General features: G+C 30.6%; 1 protein-coding gene across 3 annotated transcripts in view; it reads right to left on the bottom strand.

Annotated features, from left to right (window-relative positions):
* The window catches only part of LOC100176095 (focal adhesion kinase 1), a 68,983-nt gene that overhangs the window by 44,542 nt on the left and 12,186 nt on the right, over positions 1 to 12,255 (bottom strand). For all 3 annotated transcript variants that reach the window (XM_026835157.1, XM_026835158.1, XM_026835159.1), the window contains 6 exons: positions 3,485 to 3,572; positions 3,129 to 3,237; positions 1,752 to 1,927; positions 1,168 to 1,255; positions 487 to 629; positions 31 to 226 (listed from right to left, as the gene is read on the bottom strand). In XM_026835157.1, the coding sequence (XP_026690958.1) occupies positions 31 to 226; positions 487 to 629; positions 1,168 to 1,255; positions 1,752 to 1,927; positions 3,129 to 3,237; positions 3,485 to 3,572 (800 nt within the window). The remainder of the gene's footprint in view (positions 1 to 30; positions 227 to 486; positions 630 to 1,167; positions 1,256 to 1,751; positions 1,928 to 3,128; positions 3,238 to 3,484; positions 3,573 to 12,255) is intronic.

The following is a 12,255-nucleotide window of genomic DNA, read 5'->3' as shown; positions in this document are numbered from 1 at the left end:
CTGATATTAAATGAAAAGCAAAAAAATTACCCCGAGTGCGCATCTGAAGATCTCTTGATCAAATCTTGTAATCTTCCGAAGGATTTCAAAGAATCGGAAGACGCATTGCTCCTCAGTGAGGTGTCCGACCGTCTTGAACTCTCTGGTGATCATCCTTCGAAGATCTTTTGCTTTTACAGACTCGATCACGGACTTTGGGAGGAACTTTCGAAGCCCAACATCCCTCCTGGAGCAAAAAGAGCGATGATAAAAAAAACTTTCATTTACATTTTAATTTGTATATAAATTCATAAAAAAGAGTAATTACATATAAAAAATCATTATTTTCTATAAATATTTATGTTTTTCCCCAAAATAAAATATTTGCAATTTATTTAAATATTTGTAGACTAAAATTATAATACGTAGTTGTTGTCAAAGTTGTTAAAAAAAACATAATTTAAATACAAACTATTTAAAACAGTACAACTCTTTATTTTCACTTACTCTAGTAGTTCAAAGTTGGATTTCTTTTCAAACACACTGTGAGGCATGTCCTTGAAATATCTTCGTATTTCTAGACAACCAAGTTTAATAGCGGTATCATGGTCAACCTTTTCAGCTATGGCTTCTAAGTAATCAGAATACACCTGGAAAAACATGCCGTAATAAATCCTGGGAACCTGACCCTGATCTGGTGCTCATGTGAAAAGACGAATTTTGTGTACAGAAATACAGTCAGGACCTTGTGTTTTGGAATACATAACAGAAAAAAACCAGTAATTTGTATAATATAGAGGATAAATTTCACTTAAATTGAACAGTCAATCTCTTATTAAATAGACATTTTTGTAAAAAACTGAACACAATGACCCAAGAGAGCTAAAACTAATATAACATACACATAAAAGTTTGGTACTATTGCAAGAAAATCTGACGCCAGGGTAAAATTGTTAGCGTGCCTGCCTCTAACCTAGAGGTTATGGGTTCAAGGCCTATCGCTGCTACCATTGTGGGCGTATATACGTCTTTGGGCAAGACACTTAACCCCAATTGCCCATTAGTCACTAATGCGTTGTCCAAATTATCAGTAATACAGAAAAAACACCCACAAAGTTACATACGTGGTAACATGAAGCAGGCACTAGGTGTATAAAACCGAACATCTGTGTTATAGGTACTAGTTACCTGGTTATGATAATAATTAAAGGTACTTCGGTCTTTTTCCAACATTTCTTGTAAGTTTCTTGGGATATATCGGACACGAAGTTCATATCTTAGTAAAAAATAAACAAATTTATCAAAACATACACGATACAACTTAAAAAAACAATTATTTAAAAACTAAGCCTGTCAGATGTCAGTAGCTGTGGCAGTGATAAAATTGGTAGTACTAACTTTTTTACTTAACTTTAACTATATATTTAACAGGTCTAACTGATTTTCTGGTATTAAAATATTAGTTAGAACAATTGGCAAAATCTGCCCAAATTTCAGATCCCATTACATGCCTCACAGTAGGATGCAGAACCCATAAAGTAGAAATTTGGGAACATAGAAAAGGACATTAGCAGCAGGATAACCACAGGTGTCTGTTTAATTTATGCAGCTATGTACACAAAAATGCACCTTCTAGCATAAAATGCAAAATTTTTCAGATTAGGAATACAAAACCAAAACTAGGTCAAACAAAGTGTATAGTGTAGTATATACTATATGTTGACTAAAAATGCACTATCAGTCTCCTGTTTAAATAAAAACCTTTTACTTACTTGCATTCATCTATCGGATGAATTATTTCATATTTCTCTTTCACTTCTCCCATAGTTTGATTAAAGTGAAGCCAAAATACATCCCCCGTTTTCATGTGACGAAGTCTCAATCCAAAACAATCCACGAAAAACAACCCGTCAGGGTGAATACGCCGAGTCACCGCACGAATTATACCCTGATCATGACACAGCAATTTTAGTTTAAAAAAAAAAAATTAAATTATCTTAATCTATAAAAAAACAAAATATATATATATATAGTATAGTAGGGTGGGGAAGATGGAACATTCTTTCATTCTATTTTCTCGTTCCATTTGGTAGTAAACAAAGAACATTTAAAGAATTAGAAAACCGTATCCTTAGGACTTCCACAGACCGTTGTTAATTGTTTAAAACACGATTAGGAGATTTGGATATTTATTATGTGTTAAAGGATGTCTTCCCCCACCCTACTATATATGTATTTAACATGAAATGTCTTCAAAAGAATATAGGCTTAATATACATAAACAGAACAAAAATAAATAAAATTTAATCTGATTTTAAATCTGGACATTTACTAAGTAATGATAATAATTATAGCGCTTAGCATCACTAACGGTCTTATATGATATATCTTAAGTCTCAAGTCATGTTTTGTGGTATGTACTCCCATGTATTAAACCCACACACTTGCCAACTATTTAAATTTAGATACCACCCACATTTTTAAACTTATAGAGCACTTTATAAGATGGAAACATAGGAAAGTTACCATAAAATAAGAGTAGAAAATTTGCACCCCAAAAAAACTATTTAAATTTAGTTACCACGCACATTTTTAAACTTATATAGCACTTTATAAGATGGAAACATAGAAAAGTTACCATAAAATAAGTGTAGAAAATTTGCACCCCAAAAAAACTATTTAAATTTAGTTACCACGCACATTTTTAAACTTATATAGCACTTTATAAGATGGAAACATAGAAAAGTTACCATAAAATAAGTGTAGAAAATTTGCACCCCAAAAAAACTATTCAAATTTAGTTACCACACACATTTTTAAACTTATATAGACTTTATAAGATGTACATATAAGAAAGTTAACATAAAATAAGAGTACAAAATCTGCACCTTAAAAAACCTAATGTTAAAGTCTAATGTCAAAGTTTCAACTATTAACTTATGCCCTGCAATACACTAAGTTCCATACACCATAACACATTTATATCCATTTTTCCACAAAACAGATGTAAAAATTTTAATATGCAATGTCAAAATTGACGAACCATTTTTTTAGCATTTGCCTCACAAAAGAACAGGAATATAAAATTTGCATTTCAAGATTTTTAAACATTAAGGGTATATAACATTCTTATGATTTATAATTTTTACCTTGATATCAATGGAGTCAGCATACTTGACTGTGCTCATAGCTCCATTGAGTTGGTGGATTTTGATCAGACTTTTCTCAAGGGTTGAAACTGAAGGTTGAGTCTTCAGTCTGAAAACATAAATTTCAAATGTATTCACAGATATTTGTGTTTATGCATAAATATAATAAACCACAAAAAACAATTGTTTTCAAACAATTTTTTGGCTATTTAAAATACTTGTGCAAAATTGATGTCTATGCAAAAAACTTTCAAAATTCTAATCATTTTTAGGACCATTCACATACAAGATATTTTATCTTCTTTAGTTCAAAAGTAAGTCAAAAAATCAAAGTGATTTCATTAAAGTGTACTCACTTATTCCTGGATGGCAGTGGAGGTTGCTCCATCTTCCTTGTTTGTTCAACTGACCCTTTGATCCAGTTATCACTGTCTTCTTGGAATCCTGGGAGGAAAAATAAAAATCATAATTTTACCTTTTAATAAAAACAAAAAATTACGGAAAACTATACATTACAAATTTTTGATAAAATAAACATCACAAAACGATTCTCTGTCTAAAACAGACACAACAGAAAAATATTAAATAAATATCCTTTTTCTGCTGCTATTGCTAACAAAAATAAATTTTCAGTTACTAATCTTCTGGCAGAATAACTGACATATACATTGGCCAATACCCTAATGATGCAGACAAAACGTATGTTTTTAATAAATTCATAAATAAATAATTACTTCTGCCAGAAACTCAGTTCTAAAAAGTATACCAACATTGATGCATACGTTATATAACAACAGTCAGTATATTAATTTACAAAAACAACCTAAAACAGAGATACATTTATAAAGTTTAGTTCTTAAAAATAATACTAACATTAGACGTACATTGTACAACAACAGTCTAATACATCAATTGGCACCAACAGCTCAATACATATATATATATATATATATATATATATATATATATAACTTGTCTAAAGATATATATAAGTTGTCTAAAGCAACTTTTCCGACATTTACATTGAGGTATTATTGCAACATAACTATGTAGTTGATTTATTGCTGTGATATTATTAAACAAATGTACGTATGTGTATGCAAATGAGTAAACCGAATAGATTACGAAACAAAGACTAAACTGTCTCTCTTAATTAGTTACAGAATACTTCTATTCATAAACAACTTAATTCAGATTTATTTAAAGTAAATTATTACAATTTTGTCTAAAACAAAATAATAATGCAATTTATTTATAAAATAATGTAAAAATATTTTTAAAAGTTTACAAGTTATAGTTAGCCTAATGTGCTTAAACATATTTAGATTAGGAAACTACCCTATGATTTATTTGATATAACGTAACATTTAACATTTGCTATGCTATTTGTATGCAAATTAGAACATTACAGAAATAGACATTTAATGTCAAATAAAACAGTAACGTAATGTCCTACCTGGTATAATATCAGTATCTTTATAATCAAGTGTGTTAATAGAGTCATGACTTTTAAATATGGTCTGGTCTCGCACTTTGTTTACAGTAGCATATGTAGGTTCTACTGTATCACTCGATGACTTAGCTCGGCTTCTTAAAGTTAAAGTTTTTGCTTTTTCGCTTAAACTCCTTGCACTATACTCCTTGGCGCTTGAAAATTTCGGACTTTTCGGCATCCTGCTTCTAGCTAGTTGCTGCTTTTATTAATTTATCAGCGCACCAGTTCTTTAAGTACAAACAAACATTTGAATTCTTGGAAAAAGTTTCAGCAAAACAGGAAGCAAAGACTAAAGAGCGCTTGCTGCTAATAACAATTACAATTATCACTCCTATTTACCAAACTTTGCCTCAGCTGAAAATCACTCGACAGTTAAAGAGTTCCTACTCAACAGTCGCTCAGATATTAAAAACAATAACGAAAGCTGGCCAGTGGGTGTGAGTCAGTGCAGTCGGGCAAGTGGAAGCTAGTGTACGTTATCTTCCTCACTAAATCATGGAAACAGCGACACACACAGCGTGAGCACAGGAAACGTGTAAAGTAAACCTACATAGCTCTCACTCATCAGAACTCTCTGAATTGATTTTTATTTGTATTTCTGCCAAACGCAAAAAGGTTTCATCGGAGCAGATTAGTGCGTAATTTTATAAAAGAATCGAAAGGGAATCTATTTCCTAGAGTGACGTTAGATTTATATATCATCAGTTACATTATATAGGTATGCTATATGCTGCAACATAATTAGATACAGGGAAGAGTTATTTATATAAGTGAGATGAAATATGACAGTTATTACACGCTGTGAGGAATATCTTAATAACTTTTCCTTTTCATCCAAAATTAATATTAGAACAGATTGTTTTGCAAGGATGACATTGTTTATATAGTAGGGTAGGGGAAGATAGAACACCTTTTCATTCTATTTTCTCGGTCTATTTTGTTGCAAACAAAGAAATTCAAAGAATCATGAAACTGTATTCTCCTGACTCATATTGACTGTTGTTAATTGTTAATAACGCGATCAGGATATTTAAATATTATGTGCTAAAGATGTCCCATATTCCCCAACCCCACTATTTTTTTAACAAGCAGTCTCTATTTTTCCACAAAACAGGTAACTTAATATCAACATTCGAACCTAACATATGCACATTCATACTCCATTATTCAACAAAACAGAAGCAAAACTGTTAACATACTATGTCGAAACTAAACACATTCCTATATCAACTCTGAGTCTAAAACCTCTATATTCCTGCAAAGAAGTTATAACAGATGCCCTGCAACAAGGCACTAACTCCTACACGGCACAACATTTACACTCTATTTTTCTTCACAACAGAAGCAGAAGTCTCATCATACTCCATTAAAACTATTTCAATTTTAAGTCTATAACAACTTTGAACTTCCGCTTCTGCAAAGCAATTTCTAACATAGGCCCCTTGAAGGCACTAACTTAGTACCTTCTATAGCCTACACCACAACACACATAAGGCCTCACTTACCTCCCCATAGCGGTTTATCATTGACTTTCCTTTTTATCCGAAACGAACTGAGAGTTGAGTTAGACCTCCTGGGTGTTCGATCCACAGCCAACATAATATTTATTGCAGCAAATTTTTCGCATAATTTAATAAAAACTTATTGTATTTAACTGTTTTTGGCAGAAATTGCAAGATTAATGTATAATTTTATGATGTTCAAATCATGATATGTTACTATCTGTATTTTTTCATAAACTAATTACATACCCCATGTTTTTTACTAATTTTTTTCGCATAATTTAATAAAAACTTACTGTATTCTACATTTCTACTGTTTAAGCAGAAATTGAAAAATTAAACATTACATTATAAATATATAAATTCCATTTGTTGCTTAATAATTTAATAGTTTTATGCCTAGCAATACAAACACTTGCTATCAAAAAGCAAGCTATCAAAAACCTATTTTATTTAACTGTTGTAGAAGAAATTGCAATATATAAATATTAAATTATAAATTTATATGTGATATTCAAACCATAGTATAATACTAACTGTAATGAAGGCAATTTTTTCTTAAACTGATTACAAATCTATTTTGTTCTTTACTAATTTAGGGTTTTATGCTTGAAAATAAAAAAACTTGAGCTTGCTGCATGCTAATACCATATCACAGCATAGCTGCAAAATAATACATCTAAATACTTAATTTACTAAACATTAACAAATACCAGCAAAAATGCTACCCAAAATTTGCAATAACTGGTAACTACAACATTAACAACTGCAAACACAGACCAGGAACTCACAACAATTACTTCTGAAGACTATTTTAGACAGAATACAACAGTTTTACAGTTTATAGAATTTGCAGCAGTTTTATATTAGATTAAAACCACCTAAATTTGCAGGAGTTTAATTTAATTTTAATCACACCACGTTTACATTGTACTTTGAACATTAAACATGCTGACATTGTTACTTCTTATTAACCACAAGTCTAAGCCAGCTCAAGCTCTGACCTCAAACTTGACAAAACTGCTACACTTGACTTATACATTCTATTGGAGATAAAAAATGGACTTTTTCTGTACAGTAATGGACACTGCTACAGTAGCATTAGTATCTTATTAACTGCATACAAATGAAGTTATCAGTTATTTTAGAACTAGCTTGAAAAAACGCCACACTTGACTTTTAGGCTTATATATTCTATTGGAGACAAAAAATGGATTTATTGTGTACAGTAATGGACATTGCTTTTGCTACAGTAGCCTTAGTATCTTATTAACTGCATACAAATGAAGTTATCAGTTATTTTAGAACAAGCTTGAAAAAAAAATGCTACACTTGACTTTTAGGCTTATATATTCTATTGGAGATAAAAAATGGACTTATTCTGTACAGTAATGGACACTGCTTTTGCTACAGTAGCCTTAGTATCTTATTAACTGCATACAAATGAAGTTATCAGTTATTTTAGAACAAGCTTGAAAAAAAAATGCTACACTTGACTTTTAGGCTTATATATTCTATTGGAGATAAAAATGGACTTATTCTGTACAGTAATGGACACTGCTATTGCTACAGTAGCCTTAGTATCCTATTAACTGCATATAAATGAAGTTATTATTTATTTGATACAAGCTTAAAAAATATGCTGCAATTTTAGGCTTGTATTTTTTAATAGAGTTAAAATGAATTTACTATGCTATACTGGACACTGCTATTGCTACACTAAGCCTAAGTATAAAGCTAATCCTTAAAACGTATAGTAGTTAGGGTATCTTTCTAAACAATTTTTCTCCTCCGCAATTAAGACTATAAATTTTATAGGCTATGAAAAAGGGAAACCGTAGCAGATACACCTGGTACTTGAAGAGAAAGGCATTTGTTGGATGTTAAACCAACCTTTCAACATGTTTGGCACAAATGTGGGAAAGCTAGCCAAGCCAGGCAACCAATTTCTGCATCATGCATAAGACTGGAATGACGCAACTAAAACGTTGTAGGGAAAAATGCGGGTCAAAGTGAAATACTTCCTCAGAAACACGAGCAAAACGCTACAGTAGAGGAAGCAATAAAATCTCGATGATTATCTTGGGACTAATTCTGGCCAATTGTCGTTTGAGGAAGGAAATTTATCGAGTTTTTTTCTCACCGATTTTACTGCCTGCCAAGACCCGAAAAAGGTGCCACTCTTGTGAATAGTCACATAATTCAAGACATATTTTTGGAAGAAGAAATTTAAAGCTAATATGATGTATAGTTGAAAGCAGGCCAATATGCTAATATGGAAAAATTTGTAAAGATTCAAAAAGACTTAAATTTTAAAGATTTAAAAAAAATAGGTTTAACTAATACTGCCTAAAATGACATAAAAATACAATGCCAAAAACTGTTTTAATAAAAACAAAAAAAGATTTTAAATAATTAGCATATATGTAAAAAATTCCTAATATAAAGAAAAAATAATTGCATCATATCTGACCTCTGAATCTGCCTAAATAATTAGTAAAATAAAATCAAACAAATTGCCTGAACTATTTAATTATATCTTGCATAGCTGGTAACTGAATACAAAATCTGATATTTTGACTAACCCCTATTATATGAAACACCCTATTGTGGCTAATTTTCCGCTAAAGTAATTTGAAAGGAAATTGTCGTAACATGAATATTAAACAATGCAATATTTGAACAGTAGCTGCAGTGTTGCTTCACAATGGTACATGTTCATTTACAATAAAAATGCTAATGTTCTTAAAAAAAATTACAAAAACTTTAAATATTTTTACCAAAAAATTATACAATTTCCAAAAAAAACTTACAGGTTGATTTTCAAAAATTTGTTATAAAAAATATTTTTAGCCCACATTATATTTATAGGTACTTTTAGTATAATATTAACAAGAAAAAGGGAAAAACTGGGTATTAAATTAAAAAAATATTTTCAAATTTAAATAATTATTTTTACTACAAAAATTAAGAAAGAAACCCCTGGCACAACTACCTTTTTACAACAGTGTAAACAACTGATCATTAAGAAAAATTCGCTTTTTTGACAGACGTTACACCATCTTTGATAAGAGTTAGTTTTACAATATATACCCGTGTATCGATCAAAGAGATTGTTTAAACATATATTGAACACTTGTTAAACATGATACCAACATGATCATAAATCAAGTTTCAAGATATAAAAACATGACGAAGTTTATACAACTTCTGCTAATAAGGCTAAACCAAACAACACAATCTTGACCAAGAAATTAATACATATATAGTAGGGTGGGGGAAGTTGGGTCACTTTTTATTCGATTTTCTTGTCCCATTTGGTAGTAAACAAAGAACATTCAAAATTTTTAAAACCGTATCCTCACGACTTCCATAGAGCGTTGTCAATTGTTTAAAACTTGTTTGTCAATTGTTAGAAAATATGTGCTAAAGGTGGCCCGTCTCCCCCCCCCCCCAAAAAAAATATATAAATATGTATAGAAAAGGTATATTTTTAAATATCCAAAAAATCGGTATAGTCCTATAGCTACAGATTACATAGTAGAAATATTTCTGTCAATAAAATTCAAGTTAGAAATCTATTAATATACTTTCTGTCTTACAATACACTAAATGAATGCACTAAGTATTATGTTCGGTTCAAAAACATGTTTATTTATATCTTTTTTGCTTTATATTAGCCTGAATAATGCACTGCACTACTGAACGCTGTGCTGTTACTGAACCTATGCTATATTAAGTATATCTTTCAGCAAATAGTTTTATTTTAAGCAGCTTAACATTGGAGCCTAGGCTTGTGCTGTGGTATTACAAAACACAGGAATTAAATACGGTGGCTTAATTTTTAATGACGTTTACTAATAGTGGGATAAAGTATGACGTAACAATATAGATTAAACTAGTTGCTATGGAGACAGTCATCATATAAAGCTAATAATAATGAAAATGAAATTCCCATTGCATGCATTATGCATGGCGGCACTTAAAACAAGAAAAATGTTTTCCAAAATAAAAAGGCCCAAACATCCATCAAAAACGGAAATATAAGTACATTAAAACTGCTGTTAATATTATAACTTGCAACAGTTCATAAACAGGCTACCTTAGAATATTTATTTTAAAATAAAATGATAAGGAGTCAATTAATATTCAAACAATTTAATAAGTCCTTTTTAACTATACAATAAACAAATCAAACTAATATACTAAAAAGCAAACCAAGACTTGAATGCTAGAAACTAACTGTGTAATAAATAAAAAAAAACTACCCATATACTATTATACTAAATTCTAAACCAAAACAAAAACATAATATAATATGCCTTAAAACTCTATAACGGTATTAAATCCTGGCAGTAGTTAAAATTACAATAACATAGTGACCTAAAAAAACATTGAACACTACAAAACATTTTAAACTTTTTTCCAGGTTTAAACAATGGTCAGATAATAGTTAATTGAGGGTTTGATAAAAGAGAAAGCCCAAGGCAGTAGTTTTATATTTTCCTGGACCCTTTCCATTGTTATAATGGAACCCTACTATTGTATTATAATTGCTACTTCCCTGCGAGATTTATACTGACTGATATTCTGACACAATAACTGATGTCAAATCTAATGTTAAAGTTAGTATATATATATATATATATATATATATATATGTATGTATATTCATTTATCAGTATTTTTTGCAACAAAATATGTCAAAATCAGATTCATAACTATACTATACAAGTTAATACAGCAGTACACTCAATACAAATAATATACAATATAAGAGTTAAAACAATTGCCTTATGTAATCAAGAATATATATCTCAAAATTATGAATGTTATAGCGACCACGCTTATTTTCTTCCAACTAAATGTAATTATGTTTTTACTGTAAGCGTGTTTTAACAACTGTTGTTTTGTCGCCATATCCTGTCTTTTCGTTTGAAACATTTCTAAATCTTCGCTACTGTAATCGAAGAGACATATAAAAAGTTATTATAAAAGTTATTATTATTATCATTTATCAGTAATGTACTTTTGCAACAAATAATTAAGTAAAAATCTGATTCAATATTTTACCATACTATATATTTCAATACAGTAGTACACAACACACAATTTACAATACAAGAACTGCCTTATTATACTGTGGTGCTACACAAAATACACATGGTATTATATACAATATAAGAGGTAAATCAACTACCTTCTGTATTCAGTTCATATATCTTACAATTATGAATCTGGCATGACAACTGCTATATATTGATTATATTGATCCAGTCTTATAATTCCCATTTAAACCTTCATTTTAAAGCATCTGCATCTGCTTATTACATCACAATGCCACTTTAATAAACCTTTATTACAAAACAGAGACACCCAAAAACCCTTCAACAAAATAATCCTATTACAACTATCAGATTTTAATAAAATTTAAATTAAAACTACACCAAGCTGAGTTACCTCAATGGCAGTAATTAGGTCTAAGTTACAATAGACAGCAGCAGACTAGTGTGCTAACAATGGCTATTTAATTAGCCTCAAATAAGGGCAAATATTGATCAATGAAATAAGACAGACTTGACACACCCATGTTGCTAGGTTGAATGCACAATGTAAACTGGCCAAGGTCAAATACATACATGCTTTACATGTACACTGTAATTATTAGGGATGTGCTGAGGTCGTAAAAGCTCGGCACGAGCCCGAGCCCGAGCACCTATGACGTCATCAAGGAGAAAGGCGTACGAGAATACGTTCCTATTCAGTCGAAAAGCGTCGCTAATCAAAATAATACAGAACACGTGGTTTGCGGTTAAAGAGACGTCTCGTTTCGTAATTCCCAGTGTTGCAAAATGTAAAATTCATACAAAAAATATTTAATTAAAAATTATTTATAACTGTTGCAGCAGTTTTTTATCAGATCAGAATTGTAGAAATACCCCTTTATCACTGATAATGTCACCGTCCGGATCGTCGAAAAACGCTCGTATTTTTGTAATAGAAAGAAATCCTATTAATAATAAAATCAACTTTCTTACGTCCGGCGCATCGGTTACGCTGCGAAAACACAGCGACTAGCTAAAATGACGGAACGGTTTGTCACGAAGTAAATAGCGTCCCGGCCAAGCTT

This window comes from Ciona intestinalis, chromosome 7 (genome assembly GCF_000224145.3).
Source record: "Ciona intestinalis chromosome 7, KH, whole genome shotgun sequence".
Taxonomy (NCBI): domain Eukaryota; kingdom Metazoa; phylum Chordata; class Ascidiacea; order Phlebobranchia; family Cionidae; genus Ciona; species Ciona intestinalis.
This window is presented reverse-complemented; position numbering and strand designations above follow the sequence as displayed.